The 27,561-nt window shown below is 44.4% G+C and overlaps 1 protein-coding gene across 1 annotated transcript; it reads right to left on the reverse strand.

Moving 5' to 3' along the window:
* Positions 1 to 5,733: 5,733 nt before the first annotated feature.
* Positions 5,734 to 27,561, reverse strand: LOC141110608 (cornifelin homolog). The gene is made up of 4 exons (XM_073602047.1): positions 27,405 to 27,561; positions 19,591 to 19,702; positions 16,442 to 16,578; positions 5,734 to 7,803 (listed from the first exon to the last, which is right to left on the reverse strand). Exons 2-4 carry the CDS (start codon positions 19,694 to 19,696, stop codon positions 7,714 to 7,716), a joined length of 333 nt encoding a protein of 110 aa, XP_073458148.1. The 5' UTR covers positions 19,697 to 19,702; positions 27,405 to 27,561; the 3' UTR covers positions 5,734 to 7,713.

Here is a 27,561-nt window from a genome sequence, read left to right on the forward strand (position 1 = left end):
ACACTGACCAACCTGACACACACTGATCATTACACTGACCTACCTGACCCACACTGACCTACCTGACCCACACTGACCTACATGATGCATACTGACCTACATGACGCACACTGACCTACCTGACGCACACTGACGTACCTGACACACTCTGACCTACCTAACAATTACACTGACCTACCTGACCCACACTGACCTACCTGACCCACACTGACCATTACACTGACCTACCTGACCCACACTGACCTACCTGACGCACACTGACCATTACACTGACCTACCTGACCCACACTGACTTACCTGACACACACTGACCTACCTGACACACACTGACCTACTTGACACACACTGACCTGACACACACTGGCCTAACTGACACACACTGACCTACCTCACCATTACACTGACACACACTTACCTACCTGACACATACTGACTTAACTCACCATTAGACTGATACACACTGACCTACCTGACACACACTGACCTACCTGACCCAAACCGACCTACCCGACCCAAACCGACCTACCTGACTATTACAATGACCCAGACTGACCTACCTGACCCACACTGACCCTCCTGACCATTACACTGACCTGCCTGACACACACTGACCTACCTGACCCACACTGACCTACCTGACACACTGACCTACCTGACCCACACTGATCTACCTGACCCACACTGATCATTACACTGACCTACCTAACCCACACTGATCTACCTCACCCACACTGACCTACCTGACACACACTGACTTACCTCACAATTACACTGACACACACTGACCTACCTGACCCAAACCGACCTACCCGATGCACACTGACCCTCCTGACCATTACACTGACCTACCTGACCATTACACTGACCATTACACTGACCTACCTGACGCACACTGACCTACCTGACACACACTGACCTACCTGACCCACACTGATCATTACACTGACCTACCTGACGCACACTGACCCTCACTGATCTATCTGACCCACGCTGACCTACCTGACCCACACTGATCTACATGACCCACACTGACCTACCTGACATGCACTGACCAACCTGACCATTACACGTCAGACTTCAGGTGGCCGCCTCCTGCAGTTCAGCCGTAGTGTGCAATGCGCCCATCCTAGTAGACAGCAGGTAGACAGCCAGCCAGAGTCAGGAGAGGAGGCGCTGAGCCCAACAATGCTGACCACTAAAAACTGACCTACCTGACCCAAACTGACCTACCTGACACACCCTGACTATTACACTGACCTACCTGACACACACTCATCATTACACTGACCTACCTGACCCACACTGATCATTACACTGACCTACCTGACCCACACTGATCATTACACTGACCTACCTGACCCACACTGACCTACCTGACCCACACTGAACTACATGATGTACACTGACCTACATGACGCACACTGACCTACCTGACACACTCTGACCTACCTGACCATTACACTGACCTACCTGACACACACTGACCTACCTGACACACACTGATCATTACACTGACCTATCTGACACACACTGACCTAACTGACACACACTGACCTACCTGACGCACACTGACTTACCTCACCATTACACTGACACACACTGACCTACCTGACACACACTGACCTACCTGACCCAAACCGACCTACCTGACACACACTGACCCTCCTGACCATTACACTGACCTACCTGATACACACTGACCTACCTGACCATTACACTGACCTACCTGACACACACTGACCTACCTGACCCACACTGACCATTACACTGACCTACCTGACCCACACTGACCTACCTGACCCACACTGACCTACACTGATCATTACACTGACCTACCTGACGCACACTGACCTACCTCACCATTACACTGACCCACACTGACTTACCTGACACACACTGATCATTACACTGACCTACCTGACCCACACTGACCTACATGACACACACTGACCTACTTGATGCACACTGACCTACCTGACCATTACACTGACCTACCTGACCCACACTGACCTACCTGACCCACACTGATCATTACACTGACCTATCTGACACACACTGACCTACCTGACGCACACTGACCTACCTCACCATTACACTGACACACACTGACCTACCTGACACACACTGACCTACCTGACCCAAACCGACCTACCTGACGCACACTGACCTACCTGACCCACACTGACCCTCCTGACCATTACACTGACCTACCTGATACACACTGACCTACCTGACCATTACACTGACCTACCTGATACACACTGACCTACCTGACCCACACTGACCATTACACTGACCTACCTGACCCGCACTGACACACACTGACCCACACTGACCATTACACTGACGCACACTGACTTACCTCACCATTACACTGACCCACACTGACTTACCTGACACACACTGATCATTACACTGACCTACCTGACCCACACTGACCTACCTGATGCACACTGACCTACCTGACCATTACACTGACCTACCTGACCCACACTGACCTACCTGACCCACACTGACCTACCTGACCCACACTGACACACACTGACCTACCTGACACACACTGATCATTACACTGACCTATCTGACACACACTGACCTAACTGACACACACTGACTTACTTCACCATTACACTGACACACACTGAGCTACCTGACACAAACTGACTTACCTCACCATTACACTGACACACACTGACCTACCTGACCCAAACAGACCTACCCGACGCACACTGACCTACCTGACCCACACTGACCATTACACTGACCTACCTGATACACACTGACCATTACACTGACCTACTTGACACACACTGACCAGTACACTGACCTACCTGACGCACACTGACCATTACACTGACCTACCTGACCCACACTGACCCTCCTGACCATTACACTGACCTACCTGATCCACACTGACCATTACACTGACCTACCTGACCCACACTGACCTACCTGACTATTACAATGACCCACCTGACCCACACTGACCGTTACACTGACCTACCTGACCATTACATTGACCTACGTGACACACACTGACCTTCCTGACCCACACTGACCTACCTGACCATTACACGTCAGACTTCAGGTGGCCGCCTCCTGCAGCTCAGCCGTAGTGTGCAATGCGCCCATCCCAGTAGACAGCAGGCGGACAGCCAGCCAGAGTCAGGAGAGGAGGCGCTGAGCGGGGATCTCATAGTGCTTGATGCGGCCACATTGTAATTCCCGCCTCCTGGAGCCTGAGGCACCTATGATGGACGTCACACCTCCCACGGTCCTGGCATTGGACCAGTGGAACATCCATCATAGGTGCTGCAGGCTCCAGAAGGCGGGTTCTGCTATGTCACTCGGCCGTGCTCTGAGTCAGATCGGTCCCCACTCGGGCTCGGGGCTGATAATAGAATTGTGAATGCCCGAGACCCAGGGCTTTTTAGGGGGTCACTCGGAGGTTCCAGCCCCCCTCTCAACGCCGCTGTGTGTGGCCACCATTATTTTCCAGCACTGCCTTAACCCTCTTGGGCATGGAGTTCACCAGAGCTTCACAGGTTGCCACTGGAGACCTCTACCACTCCCCCATGACAACATCACGGAGCTGGTGGATGTTAGAGACCTTGCGCTCCTCCACCTTCTGTTTGAGGATGCCCCACAGATGCTCAATAGGGTTTAGGTCTGGAAACATGCTTGGCCTGTCCATCACCTTTACCCTCAGCTTCTTTAGCAAGGCAGTGGTCTTGGAGTTGTGTTTGGGGTTGTTATGTTGGAATACTGCCCTGCGGCCCAGTCTCTGAAGGGAGGGGATCATGCTCTGCTTAAGTAAGTCACAGTACATGTTGGCATTCATGGTTCCCTCAATGAACTGTAGCTGCCCAGTGCCGGCAGCACTCATGCAGCCCCAGACCATGACACCCCCACCACCATGCTTGACTGTCTTTGTACTAACCTGGTTGCTGCCACACACGCTTGGAACCATCTGAACCAAATAAGTTTATCTTGGTCTCATCAGACCACAGGACATGGTTCCATTAATCCAAGGCCTTAGTCTGCTTGTCTTCAGCAAACCGTTTGCGGGCTTTCTTGTGCATCATCTTTAGAAGAGGCTTCCTTCTGGGACGACAGCCATGCAGACCAATTTGATGCAGTGTGCGGCGTATGGTCTGAGCACTGACAGGCTGACCCCCCACCCCTTCAACCTCTGCAGCAATGCTGGCAGCACTCCTATGTCTATTTCCCCAAAGATATCCTCTGGATATGAGGCCGAGCACGTGCACTCAACTTCTTTGGTCGACCATGGTGAGGCCTGTTCTGAGTGGAACCTGTCCTGAGAGTGGTGTTCCAACCGCGATTTTTTTTTTTAAAGTCAGCAGCTACAAACACTGTAGCTGCTGACTTTTAATAAGGACACTTACCTGTCCAGGGAGCCTGCGATGTCGGCCCCCCGAGGCCGATCCGTCCACCGGATCAGTGCCGCCATCTTAACGAAGGGAAACAGGCAGTGGAGCCTTGCGGCTTCACTGCCCGTTTCCTACTGCGCATGCGCGAGTCGCCCGACGCTTTGTGAATGGCCCTGTTGTTTTTTGGGGGACACACATGTCCCAGAAGACAACGAGGTAGCTTGCTGAAGAGTAGGAAGCGCCTTTGAATAGGAAGAGGCAGATTAGGAAGATTGCCTAGCAACAGGGGTTTCTGGTAAGTAAAAATTTTTTTTTTCTCAAATGTTTTTTTACATATTTTTTGAGAAGATTAATCTAATTTTTTATTTTAGGGTGGACCTCTGCTTTAAACCACTGTATGGTCTTGGCCACCATGCTGCAGCTCAGTTTCAGGGTCTTGGCAATCCTCTTATAGCCTAGGCCATCTTTATGTTGAGCAGCAATTCTTTTTTTCAGATCCTCAGAGTTCTTTGCCATGAGGTGCCATGTTGAACTTCTAATGACCAGTATGAGAGAGAGAGCGATAACACCAAATTTAACACACCTGCTCCCCATTCACACCTGAGACCTTGTAACACTGAGTCACACGATAATGGGAGGGAAAATGGCTAACTGGGCCCAATATTAACATTTTCACTTAGGGGTGTACTCACTTTTGTTGCCAGCAGTTTAGACATTAATGGCTGTGCGTTGAGTTATTTTGAGGGGGGCAAATTTCCACTGTTATACAAGTTGTACACTCACCACTTTACATTGTAGCAAAGTGTCATTTCTTCAGTGTTGTCACATGAAAAGATATAATAAAATATTTACAAAAATGCGAGGGGTGTACTCACTTTTGTGAAGTACTGTATGCATAGGGCACACACCCTGCCACACTCCCCCCTTAAAGGACAATTGTACAAAACAATGATTGGCTAAAATCACAACTGCTTTTTTACCGCTACTTTTCCTTTATATTGGCTTCTGACAAATGCGGCAATTTAGAAATTGTATGAAAGCTTTAGCACTGGGAAACCCTTTTTATAGATAAGTAGAACGTTTTATACAGTGCTCAGCATAAATAAGTACACCCCAACAGATTGGTCAGAAAACCTTTATTTTCCTTTCAGAATCAACATTTTCTAGGGGACACCATACCAGGGACCTGCAGTCAAATTTACTTTTGAAGATCTATTAACAAGTTAAAACTTAGACGAGATTTTACTGATTGAACGTACGTCTAATGTATTGACGGTTGGGGTGGACCTGACTAATCCTTTAGATTGCAAAACACTAGAAAATAGATTCTATACCAGGAACATTTGTAATCATTTAAATTTTATTTTCCTAATAAAAAAAAATAGAGATCCATGCATGCAGATAAAGGAAACAGAATATTGGCCTTGTAATCTCTGTACAGCTATGAAAAGCTTATAAATAGATGGTGTTGGTTGCAACAAGCACAACGGAACTTTCCTTTTTCCTAGTGCGTTAAACCAAGGGACGCAACTGAATGGTTGAGATAGGCAACACCATATATTCATTATCTATGTACAGCAGAGATTATTTCTAGTATAGAATGCTCATTAATCACTATGGCCAGATACACGAGAGTGTCTTAAAGGAATAATATCCAGAAAAACAGCTACAATTTGAACAATTTTTGCTTTAATTTTAGTGAATATGTCTATTACCAATTACATATTTCCTCTCTGAAGGTCAACTCCATCCAAAATTAATATTCTGTATACTGTGATTGCCAACAGCTTGAACCACATATCCATTTAATACATCCCCCATTGACAAAATATTCCTACCAGATTGCCCAGATTTACCTAATTACCATTACACAGCCACAGGGCAGCCATCAGAAATTTTGGGGCCCCTTTTACAGCTTTAGGCCTGGGCCTAGGGATCGGAGGTGGCGGAACTCTGTTCTGGCAGAAAAAAAAACCCTGCCCCTGGGGCCCGGGCACCTCAGGATGCCCGGGCCCCCTACATGTGTATGGATTGTCCCCCCCGATGGCAGCCCTGCATAGCCATAAGGTGTTACAAAATGGGGTGAATTTACTAAAACTGGAGTGCAAAATCTGGTGCAGCTCTGCATGGAAACCAATCCGCTTCCACATTTGTCAAAGGTTAAAGCGGAGTTCAAAAAAGTGGAACTTCTGCTTATCTGTCTCCCCCCTCCGGTGCCACATTTGGCACCTTATAGGGGGGGGGGGGACAGGTACCTGTTTTTGACAGGTACCCCTTCCCAACTTCCGGAGATGGCACCGTCCCTCAGAAGTACGGCCTCCTTCCTCCGCCGCCGGGCCAATTAGAAAGGGCAGCGCACTTCGCGCATATGCAGTAGTATGTCGGCTTCCCTTACCAGAAATGGCGGAGGCAGCACCCGGCCGCTGATCCGAAAATTGGCTGGGATGCTGACATTGCGGGAAACCTGGACAGGTACGTGTCCTAATATTAAAAGTCAGCAGCTGCAGTATTTGTAACTGCTGACTTAATTTTTCATGGGGGGGGGGGGCTGGAACACCTCTTTAATTGAACAAGCTGAAGTTAGAAGCTACATGCAGAACTGCACCAGATTCTGAGTACTCCAGTTTTAGTAAATCTCTTGCAAGTGTAGTTGTACTCCTTTTCCACAGAGATTGGTAAATATGGTAAAGCTTCACTTTGGAAAGAATACCCAATCAAGCCAAAGGAAAATTTTGAAAAAACGCATTTTTGCTTGCATATGATTTAATGATGGAAATCAGCAAAGCTTTAACACACGTTTACTAAGCTCTGGGGAAAATGAGTGCAGATGCAGCTGCAAAGTGCACAGTCTATTTACCTTTAGTAAATCCACCCCAATGTATTCTTCTTAGGAAATAGATTCATTTCTTTAAAATGCAGCAGCCACTGCATGCATTGCAGCTTTTGCAAGGGGCCGGTAGACTGATTTGAAGACCGTTCACACCTTTCAGTGTGTGTTAACATCTGTGTTAATGTCATGCATGGCAATAGGGCACTAGCATTCATTTTTAATGGTAGGTCAATGCATATATACAGGGAAACAAACATACAATTTAAAATCCAGTTTTCAAATACAAGCTCTAAATGCTTTCACAATTTAATAAAGTAATGTTATATGCATGCAAATGACAGTTATTCCTGTGGTTGGTTGGGAAGTTGGGTCAGTGGTAATGCATGGGATAACCTCTCCATCTTCAATGAGATTTCAGATTTTTTCAGGTTCTCTTAAAAGGTAAAAACAGTCCATGGATGCCCGCCACGACACCATTATGCTATTGGTTCCTCAGTTCCGGGCCTTCAGCTCACGCGCCATCTGACAGAGGGTGCACACTCCGCAGAATGTGAGGCAAATGCAGTCATTGCAGATACTTCCCTATAGGACAAAGAGAGAATTTAGACATCATGGACTATTTAAAAACATAGACTTAAGAATTATTAAAAGTAAACTGAGCACAAAAGCTTTTATTTAAATGCCTTATGGGCACAAAATTATAAAGATCTACTTTGTGTACTCTAATTGCCTTTTCAAACCCTAGATATTACTGTGAAAATTAACAGTGATATCATCACTGTGCTGTACATATCCAGTGTAGAGAGCAGAGCTGTGGGCGGGGCCAAGTAGGTCCACCCACTACACCCTGCCTGCCGAAAACTACAGGAGGGGGCAGAGACAAGACAAATCATTCTGCACAAAGAGAGAACAGCAGTGGCTGGTCTTGACTACGGGAAACTGCAGCACAAACAAGAGGGTTTACATTGGGTTACTGCATATATATCTGAAAGAAAGACCCAAAGCACACCAAGATAACAGAAACCTTACACAGGCCCAGAGCCGGGGACAAGGGGTGGGGAGAAGGGTTGGCTGCCCTGGGCATAGTGTGTATGGTAGAGATGGGGGCGCTGCAAGTTTCTTCTCCCATAAGGCTGACAGGAGTAGTGACAGCGGCATCACTACTTCTGTCAGCCCAGCGCTGGAATTGGCAAAGAGAGGAGGAAAGAGCCAGGAAGAGGTTTGGGCTGTGTTTGCTCTCCTTCTCTTCCTCATAAGCTTGCACATGATGAAGGATGGGGGTGCAATTTAGCATATTTGCCCTGGGCACCAGGCTTCTTGTATTTGGACAATAGTTACTTATCCTGGAGAACAGCTTTAAAGATTAAGCAAAAATCAACCTGGTTGCTAAAGGAAAGAGATTTAAAGTGAAACTATTGGCAAAATAAAAAAAATACATACATCCATAATACAGTCTGTCAATAGTATTACCATATCAGAATTTAATCGACCCCTCCTTGCAAAATTTTTTGCATTATTTGTTGATCCTGCTAGTAGATCTTTTACGGGCAAAACTGGCTATACATGGATCAAAATTCAGTAGGGACCGGCTCAGAGGCTAAGCCAGGTGCTGGTCCAGGCATGTGGGAGGATCCTGACTTCATTGTCACGATCTTGCCCAAGCCTGGATTGGCTCTGTGACATCAGCGGGCTTTAGCTGTCTGCTGAAAACCGGTCACAGGAGTGCAGAACTAACTGCACTCCTGAGATCTATAGAAATACAGCCAAACGAGCTTTGTGCCAACACCATACAGACCTCTTTAAAGTGGTTGTAAACCCTTACACACCACTTTTACACACAGGTAAGCCTATAATAAGGCTTACCTGTAGGTACCGTGAATATCTCCTAAATTTGCACCGTTTAAGAGATATTCACTGTATCAGCATGTGCCGACGTCATTGGCACATGCACACTGAAGAAACATCTCGCTCGTGCCGTTTCTTCAGCTGCTGTGCTGTTACCGGCGGCTCCCGGCATGCATGCATTGGAGTGACGTCATCACGGATCCGGCCGATTACAGTGCCAGAGCCCTGCAGTACCCGGAAATAACCCGGTGTGCCAGGACCACTGCAGTGGCTTTGATCTAAGGTATTACATAATGAGTTAGCTATGCATACTAGCTCATTATGCCTTTGTCTTGCAGGTTTCTTTTTTTTTCTTAGTGGGTTTAAAACCACTTTAAAGCGGAGTTCCACCCATTTTTTTTTTATGTTCCTTGCAAGATAATACCCACCCCCAGAACAGTCTAATGGTAATATTTTTTACATTTTTATTTCTAAATACCTTATTTTTCTCCTATATTTTATACTTCCTGACCGTGCCGCCTAGGTGATTTCGTCATTAGGCGATTCCCTAGGAATATCGGCGTCATCTATCGCAGAAGTCCTAGGGACGCTCAATGAAATCTTGCGGTATTTCGAGACAGGAAGTTCTGTGTTGATTGACAGGTTGCCATAACAATGGGGCGGAAAATTCCACCGATGCTGCTTTTGTTATGGGAACCTGTAAACAACACAGTGCTCCGCAGGCGTGAGCCAGCTCCACGGAATCCTGGAAGCAAGTAGGAACAGGCTTCAGATGCCCACATCGTCAATGGTCGCTAGCTGCCTTCCGGGATCCTGCGAGTAATGGCAAATTTAGAAGAAGAAGAAGGATTACGCCTACAACAGTATCCTATTTGTTTTGTACAACTAGCGAGAATCATGGGGGTGCTTTTTGGAAAAAATTTCCAAGGAGACTGGAGCTCCGCTTTAAGCATGGTCCATAAAAAAGCAGTCTTCTCTACAGGACGTGCGGTCTCCAGCAGTTATTACAAAACCATTCACAAGGGGATGTGAGTAACTTGTAAAAGAAACAAAGAAAAAAGGGAAGTACAAACACATTGCAAAATCAATCACTTTATCTTAAAGAAAAGGACAGAAAAGGCTGCAGAAAAGTACAATCTCAGGTGTTTGTGCTTCCCTTTTTCTTTGTCTCTTCTAAAGAATTGTACAAAACCAGTTAACCCCTAAAGAGGAACTAAAGTCATTAAAAAAAAAACAAAAAAAAACGAATGAGCGGACAGGCTTTGTTACAGAAGAGACATGCAGGGGGTTATTTACCAAAACTGGAGAGTGCAAAATCTGGTGCAACTCTGCATAGAAACCAATCAGCTTCCGTGTCTTATTGTCAGAATTTAACCGCTTGCCGACCAGCCGCCGTCATACTGCAGCAGGTCGGCACGATCCCGCAAACCGCCGTAGCTGTACGTCCGCTAGTGGGATCGGGATAGCAGGCGCGTGCGCCCGCTGCACAGCGGGGGTGCCGATGCTCGTGGCCGACGGTCGCGATGACCACCGGCCACAAGCGATTGTGAGCAGGAGATGCAGAACAGGGACGAGTGTGTGTAAACACACACTTCCCTGTTCTGACAGGAGTAACAGATCGTGTGTTCCTATTAGCTAGGAACCACGATCCGTCACTTCCTCTAGGTCATCCCCCTCCCCCTTCAGTTAGAATCACCTCCCAGGGAACACAGTTAACCCCTTTACCGCCCCCTAGTGTTAACCCCTTCACTGCCATTGACATTTATACAGTAATCAATGCATTTTTATAGCACTGATCGCTGTATAAATGCCAACGGTACCAAAAATGAGTCAAAATTGTCCGATGTGTCTGCCATAATGTCGCAGTCATGTTAAAAATCACAGATCGCCGCAATTACTAGTAAAAAAAATAAATACAAATGCTATAAATCTATCCCCTATTTAGTAGACGCTATAACTTTTGCGCAAACCAATCAATATACACTTATTGCGATTTTTTTTTTTTTTACCAAATATATGTAGAAGAATACATATCGGCCTAAACTGAGAAATTTGCTTTTTTTTGTTTATAGCACAAAAAATAAAAACCGCAGAGGCGATCAAATACCACCAAAAGAAAGCTCTATTTGTGGGAAAAAAAAAGGATGCCAATTTTGTTTGGGTGCAGCGTTGCACAACCACGCAATTGTCAGTTAAAGCGACGCAGTGCCGAATCGCAAAAAATGGCCCGGTCATTCAGCAGCCAAATCTTCTGGGGCTGAAGTGGTTAAAGTATAACAAATGGATTAGAACCCCTGTCAGTTTTTATTGCTGTCTGTGCCCCCCCCGTTAGGGAGATTCACCCTCTCCGTTTGTCCTGTTTATCATTATTGTTGAATGAGAAAAAAAAAAAAAAAAAAAGAAAATCACAAATTTCTCCTATCACCTTCCAGGACGGCACACCTGAGAGATGAGAGCTCCTCCCTACAGGAAACACAATCAATTGACAGCTTGTGATAAGTCCCCACCCTCCCCCTTGATCCCCAGTATTGATTGTGTTTCTCCTGAACACAGCAGCATGTTTGTTTTGTTTAAAAACCAAATGACCAGGGAGGGTCGGATTGTCCCCTGTTGAGACAGGTTCTAGGGAGGCCAGGGAGGGCTGAACTAACTTGCAGGCTTGTCCTTCTCACAGGTCACCCTCAAGGTTGCACAAGCACTCTGGCCTCAGAGTGTGCGCCATTGCTGCATGTGCATAAAGCACCACCGCCAGCCGTTCTCCATTTTATGGAATCATCTTGCAAGGAAGTGCTGCGCCCCAAGCCTCACTTTGGTACATAGCCGTATCACAGGAAGTGGGTGGCGCCGGCGGAACAGCACGACCCAGAAGTGCTAAAAACGCCAGGAGAACAGCTTGGAAAGTGGTGGGGAGAGACAAAGCAAGGTGGCGGACAATGGTCGGCTCGCTGTACTAGTCCCACAAGCAGTACCAGCAGCCCAAGACCCAGCCAACCTCCTCATGGAACAGGAGGAAGGGATGGCAACTACAACTGCGGGCAAATCCAGGTCGGGGCCCAGTGAGTAGAAACCACCCTTGGAAAGGGAGGGGAGGGGGGGGTCCTGGCTTCTAAGGGGTCTGAGAATTCCTGGGCCGGCCAGAACAGGCTGGGCTTCACCAATCTTACCCTCCCCCCTCCCCCCAGTACAAGCCCATAGTTTGTGGGAAGACAGAGTAAAATCACATGTATGCTCTATCGCTTGTCTTACAGAATCCCCCAGCGGAACCCAGGAGGCCCCAGATAAACAGCCTCCTGCCGCAACAGGGCATAGCTCCTCAAAGAAATGTGGGTACTGTAAGGATAAGCTCCCAAAGTCCCATTCCAAGTCCTTTTGCTATAAGTGTATCAATAAATTAGCAGGGAAAGAGACCTCTACCTTGATGAAGTTCCTTTCATCTATGCAGATGGAAATGCTGGCCGCCGGGCAGTCATCAGCCCAAGGCCCTGATCCAGAGGAGCTTGCCCCTAGAGAAGGCCCATCCTCCCAGGAAAGTCTCTCCAGAGGGGGTCCCAGTGCTCTCCTCCCACCCTCTCACTTACTACCTCTAGCTCAGGTAGAGGAGGAAGAGGAGGATAGGGGGGGATGGAAAGCCAGGTCAAACCACAACTCCGATGGGGAGGTGGATCCAGACCAGCTAAGTGAGGCACAGGAGGATGCAAGGTTAAGGAGACACCTCTTCACACTGGAGGACCTGGATGGACTCCTACAGGCGATATAGACCACAGAAGAGATTCCAGAGACCCCTAGAGTGACCTCTGCACAGGACAAGGTTTATAGGGGGCTGAGCAAGGCTCAATCAAGGGCGTTCTCACTCCATTAATGCCTAAAGGATCTGATCCTACAGGAATGGAGGGAACCTGAAAACTTGGAAAAGGAGATTTCTCTTTAAAGAGGGTGACGAAGAGACATACTTTAAGCTCCCAAGACTGGATGCCGCTCTGTCTCAAGTCACCAAGCAGTCTGACCTCTCTGGGGATGCAGGCAGTATTAAGGATCTGATGGACCGTAGATCAGAGTCCCTCAGAAGGGCTTGGGATACAAATACATCAGCCACAGGTCCAGCCTTAGAGACAGCAAGTGTAGCCAGGAATGCAGATTTCTGGTTGGAGAAACTGACCAAACACCTGTCACAGGAATCCGAATCAGATGACATCCTTGACTCCCTAAAAGAGGGAGTCCCTGGATCAGGAGATGCTCACCCCTCAGGTCCTGTCCTCCCTAGAGTGGTGGACAGTGCCCAAAAACCTAAAGGGAGGCAGACCATGGGCGCAGTGGGTAAAAGTTACCACCGATGCCAGTTCCTGGGGGGAGGGCCACCTAGGAAAGGAGAAAGCCCAAGGTCAATGGAACGGCTTGCTAGGTCGCATGTCATCCAACTACAGGGAGCTCAAAGTGGTGGGGAAGGCCCTAAAAGCTTTTCAAGAAAGCATCATAAGCAAGGAGGTTCAGGTAAGCTCCGACAATGCTGCTGTCGTAGCCTACTTGAGTCACCAGGGAGGCACCAGGTCCAGACCCCTTCTAGAATTATCCAAAGAGATCCTGGACTGGGCCGAGGGAAAAGTTCTCTCCATATGAGCTGTCCACATAAAGGGGAAAAGCAACACCGAGGCGGACTTCCTCAGCCATCAGCCGATAAGGCAGGGAAAATGCGAACTGAACCCCGAGGTATTTCAAACCCTGGTGCAGCGCTTCGGAAATCTGGAAATAGATCTGTTCGCCAACCGGCAGAACAGGAAGGTAAAGAGATTTCTCAATTTCCCAAGAGAGGGACTCAGAAGGCTTAGATGCCCTGACTCAGACCTAACAGAGCAGGTTGGCATATGCCTTCCCACCCCTAGCACTGATTCCGCGGGTCCTTCAGAAGCTCAGCCAGCACCCAGGCCAGCTCCTCCTGATAGCACCCTGGTGGCCAAGGAGAGCTTGGTTCGCAACCTTAAAATTCAATGCAGTGGCAGAGCCATGGAAGCTCCCAGACAGGCCGAATCTTCTCAGGCAGGGGCCAGTACTACACCCAAGGCTGGAATTTTTCCAGCTGATGGCCTGGTTAGTGAGCGCCAGATCTTAAAACGTAAGGTCTGCTCAGAAAGAGTGATAAATACCCTCTTTCTGAGCAGAAAACCAGTGACTAAAAAGATTTACTCAAAAATTTTGAAGACTTTCTTTTCCTGGTACAAAGAAAAACAGATTACCTCCACACCGTTCCTGTTATCCTGGAGTTTCTCCTGGACGGAGTAGACAAGGGCCTAGTGGTCAGCACCCTTCGGGTACAGATAGCGGCCCTCTCGGTCTATCTTGATACAAGAATGGCAAAGGAAGACCTCATTAAACGTTTCTTGGTGGCCAGGGAAAGAGTTTCCCCGGTCACCAAAGTTTCCCACCATGGGACTTGACAAGGTTGTTAGAGGCGTTATCCAAACCCATTTGAACCTATAGGAGGTTCCCTTCAAGTTTCTAACCTTGAAAATATTTATTCCTGTTAGCAATTACCACGGCCAGGAGGCTTGGGGATCTACAAGGGCTGTCCATGAAGGAACCCTTCTTATTGATACAGCCAGATAGTCACCCTCAGACCCTTTGTATCTACCAAAGGTAGAATCCTTATTTCATAGGACGCAAGATATAACAGTCTTTTTGTGATAAACCAAAAAACGAAAAAATAAAAAATTCAATCATTTTTCATTCAATTTCATTTGCCTGGATGTAAGAAAGTGTCTCCTTACCTATTTACAGAGAACAAAAGAGTTTAGAATATCCAATCACCTACTAGTTTTGTATGCTGGGCCAAGGAAGGGACTTCAGGCTTCTAAAGCCTCAGTCCCGAGATGGATCAGGGGAGCCATCTCCCTGGCTTATGAGAGTTCTGGAGTCCCAGCACCAGCAAAGGCCCATTCAACCAGGTCACTAGCAACTTCCTGGGCTGAAAAAGCAGGGGCCTCCTGGGAACAAATCTGCAGCATGACCACCTGGTCCAGTCAGGATATGTTCCAGGATATGTTCCTGAAGCACTACTGTGTAGAAATGTTGTCACAGCAAGACTTGGCCTTCGTCCGGAAGGTCCTACAAGCTGTGTTCCCACCCTGGTAGGCCTGTGTTTACATGATTATCCTCTCAGGTGTGTCCTCCTGGAAGGTGATAGGAGAAAACCTACATTAGATTTACCGGTAACGGTATTTCTATGAACCTTCCAGGATGGCAGGCCTACTTCCTGCCTTATGTGGAGGGAAAATGAGTTGAACACTAGGTGGTGAGTACCTATGTGGAGTGATTCTCCTTGTGAACCGGTTTCGGGATTACTTTATTACACACTGGGGATCAAGGGGAAGGGTGGGGACTTATAACAAGCTGTGAATTGATTGTGTTTTCTGTAGGGAGGAGCCCTCATCTCTCAGGTGTGCCGTCCTGGAAGGTTTGTAGAAATACCGTTACCGGTAAGTCTAATGTAGGTTTTTAGGTTGTCCCCAGAAAAGTAATAGAGTTGAAATCTTCCAATGGGGAAACTAGTTCTGGTGATCTGGGAGTCCCCAAGGGATTCCTTTAATTTGCAGGGATTTCCTCTCTCTTCCTAAACATAAACATAATTGCCTGTTTGCAATGTTTAACTGCTAGTCGACCAGCCGCCGCAGTTATACTGCGGCAGGTTGGCATGGCTGCGCAAATCGCCGTAGTGTACATCGATTGGTTTATGCGAACGTTATAGCGCCTACAAACTATGGGTTATATTTATAGAATTTTTTTTTATTCATTTTATACTAGTAATGGCAGTGATCAGCAACTTGTAGCGGGACTGCGATATTGTGGTGGACATTGACATTTTTTACACTTTGTGGGAACCAGTGACACTAATACAGCGATCAGTGCTAAAAATATGCACAGTCACTGTACTAATAACACTGGCAGGGAAGGGGTTAAGCATCTAGGGTGATTAAACGGTTAACTGTGTGTCTAGCCAGTGTTTTTGTGAACTGAATGTACTGCTTTAAGTAAGGGATGTGCTGGATTTTATTCACTGCTTTGCAGGAACACAAAAGCCATCCCTTCCTGCCTGTCAGAATGGAGCTCTGCCTTGTTTACACAGACAGAGCACCGTTCTTTGTCTCTGCCCGACGATCGGCAAGTGCCGGCGGACATCATAGCACAGAATAGTTACAGCAGAAGCAGCCTGCTACCGCTGTGTGCACTCCCCCTGCAGGATCACGAATATATACGTGATCCAGCGCCCAGCTGCCACCCTGTAGCAGCAAAAGTGCTATAGGGTTGTCAGCAAGTGGTTAAAGAACACATTTTTGTAATAGTTAAAGATATGACTGTGCTCATTATGCGGTCTTCTAATCCTTACCGGGATGTGGTAGCGCTCCCTCATGCCAGTGCGCATGGCCAGTAAGGCACCTCCTATAAACGGCAAGCAGCAGCACTCTCCGTAGTCTGAGGCTACTCTGCACGCCAGAATGCAAGGGACAAATGTTCCGCAAAGGCCTGAAAGAGAGAAGAACTTTGGGTTAATGAAAAAGTCAAAGTGCGTAAGAAAGTGGGTTGAAGGATGCTGTATGTCATTTAACCTGGAAGAGGAGAACCACAGCGCTGGATTAGCAAGTCTACTGGAGACAGCGCCTGAGATCCGTAAAGTATACCACGAGGAGCTGCTGGGGGGTCCACTTTTTTAACTACTTCAATACCGGGCACTTACACCCCCTTCCTGCCCAAGCCAATTTTCAGCTTTCAGCGCTGTCGCTGTTTAAATGACAATTGTGCGTTCATGCTACACTGTACCCAAACAGAATTTTTAGAATTTTGTTCCCACAAGTGGAGATTTCTTTTGGTGGTATTTGATCACCTCTGTGGTTTTTATTTTTTGCTAAACATAAAAAAAGACCTAAAATTTTGAAAAAAAAAAAAGTTTTTCTTTTGTTTGTTATAAAATTTTGTAAATAAGTAAGTTTTCTCCTTCACTGATGGGCACTGATATGCAGCACTGATGGGCACTCATGGGTGGCACTGGTGGGCACTGAAAGGCTGCACTGATGGGTACTCATGGGTGGCACTGCTGGGCATCACTGATGGCAATGGCAGGCATTGGGGATGGGCACTGATTGGCAGTTGCCTGGGCACCGATTGGCATTTCGGTGGTCTAAAGTGGCATACCTGGTGGTCCAGTGTGGTGGCAATCCCTGGGGGTCCGGGCGGCATCCTGGTGGTCATCTGAGGGGGGGCTGCGCTGATAAAGAATCAGCACAGACCCCCCCTGTCAGGAGAGCAGCCGATCGGCTCTCCTCTCCGTCAGAGGCTCTTTACCGAGATAGTTATAGTGGTGTGTTAGACTGACACACCACCGATCGCCACGATGCGCGCCCCCATGAGCGCGCGAGAGCGGTCATTCTGGAGAGCCATCATATGACGTCCACCCAGAACGAGAGCTGCACTGCCCAGCCATCATTTGATGGCCGGCGGGCGGGCGGGAAGAGGTTAATGCCCAAACTGGAAATGACTTTTAAACAATTTTACCCAAATAGTTTTTTTAACACAGCACGCCACAATGCACAGCATGGGCATTCTGGCAGAGTACAGGGCAGCTGTAACATTAGGTTGGAGTGCCATTCAATGTATGGGGCCCTAAGGCAGAAAACCTACCTTCAGATTGAGCACCCAATCATGAAAAGTTTACAAAATTTGAATTTTTTTTGTAGATTACAAACCATTACACCACTTTAAAAAAAGTTAACACTAGGGGGAGATCAAGGGGTTAAAGGTGTTCCCTCGTGAGAGTTTCTTACTGTGGGGGGATGGGATTGACTGGGGAAGGAGACATATCGCTGTTTGTAATTACTACAAACAGCAGATGTGTCTCTTCTCTCCTGTCAAAACAGGGATTTGTGTGTTTACACATGCAAATCCCCATTCTGGCCCTCGTGCCACGCGCATCGGGTCCCCTGCCATGCAGCGGGCACGTGCTATGGCTCTTAAAGGGGAAGACGTACCCATACAGCGATTTGCGGAAATGTGACACTTTGCAAGCATATATCGGCGTGAACCAGATGGCAAGTGGTTAAATAATTTTGTATAGTTTACATTTGTTAAATTTGTTCAATTCATTTTCGGGATTCATTTTTATTAATTTTCAAATTTGATTAGAATTTTCTGAATTTGGTTGAATTGAATTCAATCAGCATTCGAAATCTAATGTATTCTGTTTGAAATTCAAATTTCGGAAGATGGTTGTATTCTATCTTATTTATTTTTTCATATTTGATTCTATCCTAATATATATTTTATTCTATTCCTTTAATTTCTATTCTTTTATTTTCTATTCTGTTTTGTTTTACCCTATTTTCTATTCTATTCCTTTATTATCTATTAGATTTGATGCTATTTTTTTTTTCTATTCTATTTTGTTCTGCTTTACTCTATTTTATTATTTTCTATTCTATTACTTTATTTTCTATTCTATTACTTTATTTTCTATTCTATTACTTTATTTTCTATTCTATTACTTTATTTTCTATTCTATTTTATTCTATTCTTGTTTTTGAATTTGAGTTTGTTTTCGAATTCTATTCGAAATTGAATTTTGTTTCGCCATTTCAGATTTGTTACCATTGTAACTCTTATAACAAATGTAATAGCAAACAATTTGTCCGAATTTCAAGTCGGAATGAAACAAATCGCACATGGTTAATTACAGCTAATTCTAGTACCAGATTCTGGTACTATATGGCCTTCAGTATTAGTATTCAATAACCACATTATTTTATGTGCCTTTATTTAGATTTCCTTCTAATTACATTCAAAGCTGTCCAGCAAATGTGACAGGAGTTGGAACAAGCCGCGTAATACTGCTGGGGTGCTTACAATTGTCAGCTTTTATTCACGGTTTAACCCTTATATCCCCCCCCAAAAAAAAAAAAAACTTGGCACTTAAAAAGTTTTATCTGAAATGTAAGTGTGTCTACAGTCCGAATTTCTTTTCAGTTGTGGATTGGGTGGTGAGGTGATGAATTCCAGTCAAGTTTTTATTTTTTTATTGCCCACACTAGGATTCACTCACTCCCATCTGTGCTGGTGACAGGTGGACTGAAAATGAGGAAAAGTCCATAATTTGTGATGTTCTCAGAGTAGGAGTGATACAAAACAAAAAAAATCTCTCAATGGGGACACTTATTCTGTTGACAATTCTGGAATGGAGGATTTCCGCTTACTATCTGTTTCTACAAGACAGGAAGTGAAGGGGAATCTTCATAATGGGATATAGATGGAAGAAAACCCAACACAACAATAAACCCCCCTCGGCAACAATGGACCCCCCCCCCCCCCCGCAACAAAATACCACCCCAGCAACAATAGACCCCCTGCAGCTACAGCAGATCTCCCAGCAGTGGTAAATCTCAATTCAACAGGCTCATTCATTCCCATTTCTCAATTTGCAAACTACGGGGAAGAACACAACAGTCATGATATGCTTTTTGGGTACATTGTAAAACCTCTAATACGTACAGATGCCCATGTCTTCACAGCAGTCCATAACTTCGGAGTTCCATTCGCTTTTACTGGTAGTGAAGCCTTGCATTGCCTGGGGCTGGGAGGTCATTGGGTAAGACATTGTGACCTGGAATAGAACATAAAGACATCAGCAATAAGGCTAGGACATAATAAGTACGGTATGTATTGATCCTCATATACCTTAATACTGGACAGACTAATTGGACAAATCAATACAAAATCTGTAGAGGACCTGTGCTTTGTGAGGAGTAGGAGGACCAAAGGTGGTGAAACACTCACAGTAGATGTATACTACGAGGGGGGAGATCACACTTTGAAAATAGAATGACTCAGTCCACCATATTCTACCTACAAATTAAATATTTTTGGTAGACTGGCTCTTTCTCCATATACACTATATTGTCAAAAGTATTGTGACAGCTGTCTTTACACACACATGAACTTTAATTTAATCCCAGTCTTCATCCGTAGGGTCCAATATTGGGTTGACCCACTCTTGCCTGTCCACAAGGTTTAAGAGTGTGTGTCTATGGGGATGTTTGACCATTCTTTGGTGCATTTGTGAGGTCAGGCACTGTTAGGCTAGAAGGCCTGGCTCACAGTCTCCGCTCTAATTCATCCCAAAGGTGTTCTATCAGGTTGAAGTACAGGCCAGTCGTATTCCTCCGTGCAAACTCGCTCATTCCTGTCTTTATGGACCTTGCTTAGTGCAGTGGTCCAAATCATTGATGGAGGGGGGATTATGGTGTGTGGTTGTTTTTTTAGGGGCTGGGCTTGGACCTTTAGTTCCAGTGAAGGAAACTCTTAAGGCACCAGCGCACCAAGACATTTTGGACAATTTCATTCTCCCAACTTTGTGGGAACAGTTTAGGGCTGGCCCCTTCCTGTTCTACCATGACTGCTCACCAGTTCACAAAGCAAGGTCCATAAAGACATGAATGAGCGAGTTTGGGGTGGAGGAACTTGACTGGCCTGCACAAAGTCCTGACCTCAACTTGATAGAACACTTTTGGGATTAATTAGAGCAGAGACTGAGTTAGGCCTTCTCATCCACATCAGTGCCTGACCTCACAAATGCGCTTCTGGAGGAATGGTCAAACATTCCCATAGACACACTCCTAAACCTCGTGGACAGCCTTTCCAGAAGAGTTGAAGCTGTTAAAGGTGTAAAAGAGGGGGCCAACTCAATATTGAACCCTACAGACTAAGACTGGGATGCCATTAAAGTTCATGTGCATGTAAAAGGGAGGGGTCCCAATACTTTTGACAATATAGTGTACAGTGCTGTGAAAAAATATTTGCCCCCTTCCTGATTTTTTTATTTATTTTTTGCATATTTCTCACACTTAAATCATTCAGATGAAACAAATTTTTATTATTACACAAAGATAACCCAAGTAAATCTAAGATGCAGTTTTTTAATTATTATTTCATTTATTAAGGGAAAATACCTCCCTGGCTCTATGTAAAAAAAGTAATTGCCCTCTCCCAGGCTGAATCATGAACCACAATTTTTTGGAAAGCGGAGTTAAATTTCACTTGCCACACCCAGGCCTGATTACTGCCAGAACTGTTGAATCAAAAAAATCACTTAAACAGAAGCTGTCTGACAAAGTGAAGCACATTAAAAGATATCAAAAAGCAACACATCATGGCATGATCTAAAGAAATTCAAGAACAGATAAGAAAGTCACTGACATGTATCAGTCTGAAAAAGGATTACAAAGCCATTTCTAAGGCTTTGGGATGCCAGAAAACCATGGTGAGAGCCATTATCCACCAATGGAGAAAACTTGGAACAGTGGTGAACCTTACCAGGAGTGGCTGGCCAACCAAAATGACTCCAAGAGCACAACAACGACTTATCCAGGTCGTCATAAAAGAACCCAGAACAACATCTAGGGAACTGCAGGCCTCACTTGCCTCAGCTAAGATCAGTGTTCATGATTCAACAATAAAAAGACTGGGCAAAAATGGCATCCATGGGAAAGTATCAAGGCCAAAGCCACTGCTGACCAAAAAACACAAAGGCTCATCTCATATTTACCAAAAAACATCTTCATTATCCAAGACTTTTTGGTAAATATTCTGTGCACTGATGACAAAAATTTTACTTTTTGGAAGATGTGCGTCCCGTTACATCTGGCATAAACGAATACAGCATTTCATAACAAGAACATCATACCAACAGTCAGACATGGTGGTGGTAGTGTGATGGTCTGGGGCTGCTTTACAGCTTCAGGACTTGGACGACTTATCATAATTGATGGAACCATGAATTCTGAGCTCTACCAGAAAATCCTAAAGGAGAATGTCCGGCCATCAGTTCGTGACCTCAAGCTCAAGTGCACTTGGGTTATGCAGCCGGGCAATGATCCGAAACACAACAGCAAGTCCACCTCCAAATGGTTCAAACAAAGCAAAATTTTGGTTTTGGAGTGGCCTAGTCAAAGCCCGGACTTAAATCCAATTGAGATGCTGTATCATGACCTTACACAGGCTGTTCATGCTGGAAAACCCTCCAATGTGGCTGAATTAAAACAATTTTGCAAAGAGTGGGCCAAAATTGCTCCACAGCGATGTGAAAGACTCATTGCCAGTTATTGCAAATGCTTGATTGCAGTTGTTGCCGCCAAGGGTGGCACAACCAGTTATTAGGTTTAGGGGGCAATTACTTTTTCACATAAAGCCAGGCAGGTTTGGAGAGCTTTTTTGCCTTGATAAAGGAAACCATTATTTACAAAACAGCATTTTGTATTTACTCGGGTTATCTTTGTGTAATAATACATTTTTTTGATTTGAGTCATTTAAGTGTGACAAATATGCAAAAAAATAAAAAAACAGAAAGGGGGCAAATACTTTTTCACAGCATTGTATACCTGAGCAATCACTACTCAGCAGATGGACATTTTACAAGCCCAAATCCCCCTCAAGGAACATTCACAGTAAGTAAAAAAAACTTATTGAAAAAAAAATAATAATTTCCATGTGCGAAACTTGTGAAATTACCCATTGCAGCTAATCAAATTTCAAAAATTCAGACTGATTGCTATGGCACTTTAGAATCCTACGTTGTTTTCTGTACTGCTTTACTGAATAACCCAGAGTGCTTTATAATAAACCAACACAAGCAGAAAAATGGGTAACCAGCTAAGAAAAACCTTAAAGCAATATTAAACCCCTAACCAAAAACGTAATATATTGCAGAATTCCAATCATTAGATGTGGTGGCTGCATTACTTTTCTTTTTTAGGCTTTCCCCTCCGTTTTCAACTGGTGATCTGGCCAATAACACCCCGCCCCTGTATTAGAGCGCCCCCACTCTGGATGAAGGAGGAACATAGACACCTTTGGACAGCAGCATTGCCAGTCTGGGGGGGTAAGTGGTAAGTTGGCCATAGATTGAGTGATTTTCTTTCCTGCAACCGCTGGCAATAATTGCATGAACAACCTGACAGGCTGGTTGTACGATTGATCAACTTAGGTACAATCAGCTTGCCCATACATGGTTAAAAACACAGCCGTTCCCTGCTGAACCAGATGAGGTTTGAACCGTCTATGGCCGGCTTTAGGCAGGCAATAGATTATGCCAATTTTTTTCCTTGCCTCCACCACGGGTTGAAGGAAAGAGAAAGTGGCTCGATTTCCCCATCAACTCCCTCTCACAGTGCTATTGCATTCTGACGATGTGGAGCCTTCCCTGCCAGCAGAACACAATGATTAGTGTTGCCGGCTATAACCAGGGGTACTAATCGTTTGGGGAAAACCTGACAGAGTGGTTGTATACTAGTTAATTTGTTTAGATTGACTTGTGTACAATCAGGGTGCCCATATATGGATCAAAATTTGGACTGCCCTAGCTGAATCGGCTGAATTTCGATCCATGTATGGCCGGCTTTAGATATACTAGTAGATTTAGATACACTAACAAAATTGAAGCTGAACTGAAGCCAACACTTTTTAAACAGCTACAGCAACAGTTGGTTTTCCTCTTGGAATAAGGTTTTTAATAAAAAAAATAAAAGCCGAACATTGTAAGCACCCCTGTCAGTGGTAAATGGTCTGCCTCAACCCCCTAACTCCTAAATCTGTAGGACAGCTTGTTCTGTTGAGAAACAGGCTTGGGCTCCATTCACACTTGTAGGACTCCAAAGTTTCGCCGACGTTGGAGTGCAACTTTGGATGGGTGCAACTTGGAGATGACTTTGGCTTTGTCCGGTAATAATGGACAACTCTTGCACACAAAAATTGCATTGTATAACATTCAGGTATGACTTTCATGCAACTTCTGAGGGTTAACATTGAGGATTATGGCCCTCAAGTTGCATTAAAGTCAGACCAAATTAGTGCATGAAATACTTTGAAGTTGGTGCAACTTTTAGTCGCGCATATATGAATGTGTATCATTGGAAAACATGGGGAACGACTTGTCATGCAACTTTGAAGTCCAAAGTTGCATGACACATCGCACAAGTGTGAATGGAACCTTACTGGCCAGATCACCAGGTGAAAAAATAAATCTAAAAAAAAAAAAAAGAAAACTAATGGAGCCATCACATCTAAGAATTGGTAAGTCGCAATATAATACATGTTTGCTCTTGGGTTTAATACTACTTTAACATAAGAAAAAAGCAAATACCTTTCACTTGTTTACTTAAGGCTCTGGAAAAAGGAGAGCAAGTAGTATGTTCCACGTAACACTGCAATATATTAGGGTGGGGCTAATTTTAAGATTTCATGCAAAAAAAAAGATCCTCACAAAATCTCTCATATATACCAAAGGAAGCATAAAGACATGAAAAAATGCAAAAAATATGCTTTGGATATGGTCTAAAAACAGCCAAGAGTGACACTTGTTATGAATTTTCTGGATAGATTCATGATACTTTTATTTGGGAATCCATAGCAGCCAATTGAATCGTTTTTACAGAATTGGATGAGTTGGGGTCATTTCTAATGGATTACCATGGGCTTCAGCACATCAACACCTTAATACAACACTTTAATAGAGAGGTTGATTTCCTAAAACTGGAGAGTGTAAAATCTGGTAGAGCTGTGCATGGTAGCCAATTGGCTTCCAACTTCAGCTTAGCTTTGCCAACAAAAAAAAATAAAACTGGAAGCTGATTGATTTCTTTGCAGAGCTGCACCATATTTTGCACTCTCCAGTTTTAGTAAATCAAACCCAGACAGTCAATGGTTAGGTGGATGACGCATGTTCTCCAAACAGGTGTGGTTGCACAGTGTTGAATAGGTCAGTCTTGCTATGTTTGCATTGAGATGGCAGCTCATGTGTGCTGAAAGGGCTTGAAGACTTTTCTAGAACACAGCGAAACTAAACTGAGCGCCACACCTATGGAATCTAAAAGGTTTACAAATAAGTTTTAGAAAAATCCCCTAAGTTTTCAGTAAAATAGTCTATTAATCTGCAGCCAACGCATGTCCTAGGGCTTGAAGTACTGCCTTTATCTAATGCATATTTTAGTCTGGTGTTCTGTCCTAATGAGACCAGCTTGCCTCTTTGTAGAAGGACAGCTATAGGTACGGGATGAAAGCTGCTTGATGTTTTGATGCTATTAATATCATGAAATAATCAGATGCCTAGGGCTGGGAAGGCAGCATCACAGACACACCTGAGCCACCAGGTCTCAGAAAAACAATATAGAACTTAAGTAAAACAAGATTTTTTTTTTTTTACCAGCCAATTATTTCGCAACCTGAGAAAAGGCTGGTGATATAGCAGAGGTCAGTCTTGTGCATAAGCAGGTTTTGGCCAATGTAGGCTTGCATGGTTGTGCCATTATTATTCAACTGCACAGCAGGTGTCCTCAATGTCATGGAACCATTGCCACATTGAGGACATCAGACGAATGGAAGATTTGACTAGCTCTCTCAATGAGACTTACAATTAATTGACAAAAACCCAGTCTTATTGATGGACTTCTACTCAACTAGGGTTGCCACCTCATCCCTTTAAACAAGAACACATATTAATTACACAGGTTCTGCGGCTGATTAAGGTGGTAATTAAACTCACTTAGTGCCTTATCTGCATTCAGTTAGCCACAGAACCTGTGTAATTAATATTTGTTCAGGTTTAAAGGGATGAGGTGGCAACGCTATACTCAACTGAATACAAAAAATCAATGGTTGATACACCTTCACAGATCCCAGGGAACCCGTAGATAACTATTATCTCATCAAATCCTCTTGACTTGTGAAATTTTATTGATCCTAGAACCACTTTTCATCAAGAAATCTCTCCCACCTGATGCAGTTCCCTTTCCCCCACCCATTCCCTTACTCTCGCCCCTTCTTTTTTTGTTCTTTGCTGTGTTTTTTTTTTCTATTTTTACCACTTTTACATGATTTCTATTTTCTAATTTTGTTTCTGGATCAGACACTTACACCCTTGATTTTAATCCAGATATTTTCTATTTTTACCACTTTTACGTGATTTCTTTTTTTTAAATTTTGATTCTGGATCAGAAACTTGCACCCTTGATCTTGATATTAATCCAAATTTTTTTTGTATTTTTACCACTTTTATGTGATTTCCATTTGATTCTGGATCAGAAAGTTGCATCCTTGATCTTGATCCAAATATTTTCTATTTTTACCACTTTTACGTGATTTCTATTTTAAAATTTTGCACCCTTGATCTTGATCCAAATATATATCCCGCTTTAGTTGTTCTGACCAAGACATGCCCATTTTGTCTTATTTTTATATTTTTTCTCACTACGACTTGACACAACATATAGAACAACATTTCCCATTGGATCTTTCCTATAGTAAATTTCACGAAAGTATGGTGATGATTTCATACCGCTCCTCCTATAGAAACCCATTCTTAACAATTTCATGTTTATAAATATTGTTGTTTGATTTTACTAAAGGCAAATATACTGTGCACTGCAAGCACAGTTGCTCTTGAGCTTAGTAAATGAGGTAAATATTCACATTGCAAAGAATACTCAATCACATGCAAAGAAAATACAAAACTGGATTTTTTCTTGCACGATTAGATAATAGAAATCAGTAGAGCATCCGCTCATTTGTAAGCTTCCCCTCGGAGCTAGAGCAAGTGCACTTGCAGTGCACAGTATATTTGGCTTTAGTAAATCAACCTCAGAGTGTTCTGTGTATTTACCTGGCTATGATGTACTCCATTGAGTTTAATTTACTGAAACTGAAGGGTGCTAAATCTGGTGCAGCTGTGCATGGTAGCCAATCCACTTCCAGGTTTTATTGTCAAAGTTTAACTGAACAAGCTTAAGCTAGAAGCCGATTGGCTACCATGCACAGCTGCACCAGATTTAGCACCCTCCAGTTTCAGTAAATCAACCTGATTGTTTTTCTATATATTTCGATCAGGTTGAATTACTGAAACTGGAGGGTGCTAAATCTGGTGCAGCTGTGCATGGTAGCCAATCGGCTTCTAGCTTAAGCTTGTTCAGTTAAACTTTGACAATAAAACCTGGAAGCTGATTGGCTACCATGCACAGCTGCACCAGATTTAGCACCCTCCAGTTTCAGTAAATCAACCTGATTGTTTTTCTATATATTTTGTTCACCTGTCATTTTATGGAGAGATAGATAGATAGATAGATAGATAGATAGATAGATAGATAGATAGATAGATAGATAGATAGATAGATAGATAGATAGATAGATAGATAGATAGATAAAATATAAGTGTTCTGCTCTTATCCATCAGTATAGTTCATTGCCCATGCAAAATTGCAAAAAGCAGCCACATACAAAAAAAAGGACCATTAAGAAAAGTCACCATAGCTGAAACTTACCTGTGTTGTAGCGATGTCTTAAAACAAAGGTGCAGAATGACAAATCTTTCCAGAGTTTTGTATTTATACAGCACCGAGCCAAATCTGGGAGAGTACAGCAGATATTGTGACCAGAGGTTTCAATCACCTCCCTTTCTTTGTCACAGCCTCGCCCCAT

The sequence above is a fragment of the Aquarana catesbeiana genome, linkage group LG10, assembly GCF_042186555.1.
Source record: "Aquarana catesbeiana isolate 2022-GZ linkage group LG10, ASM4218655v1, whole genome shotgun sequence".
NCBI lineage: Eukaryota > Metazoa > Chordata > Amphibia > Anura > Ranidae > Aquarana > Aquarana catesbeiana.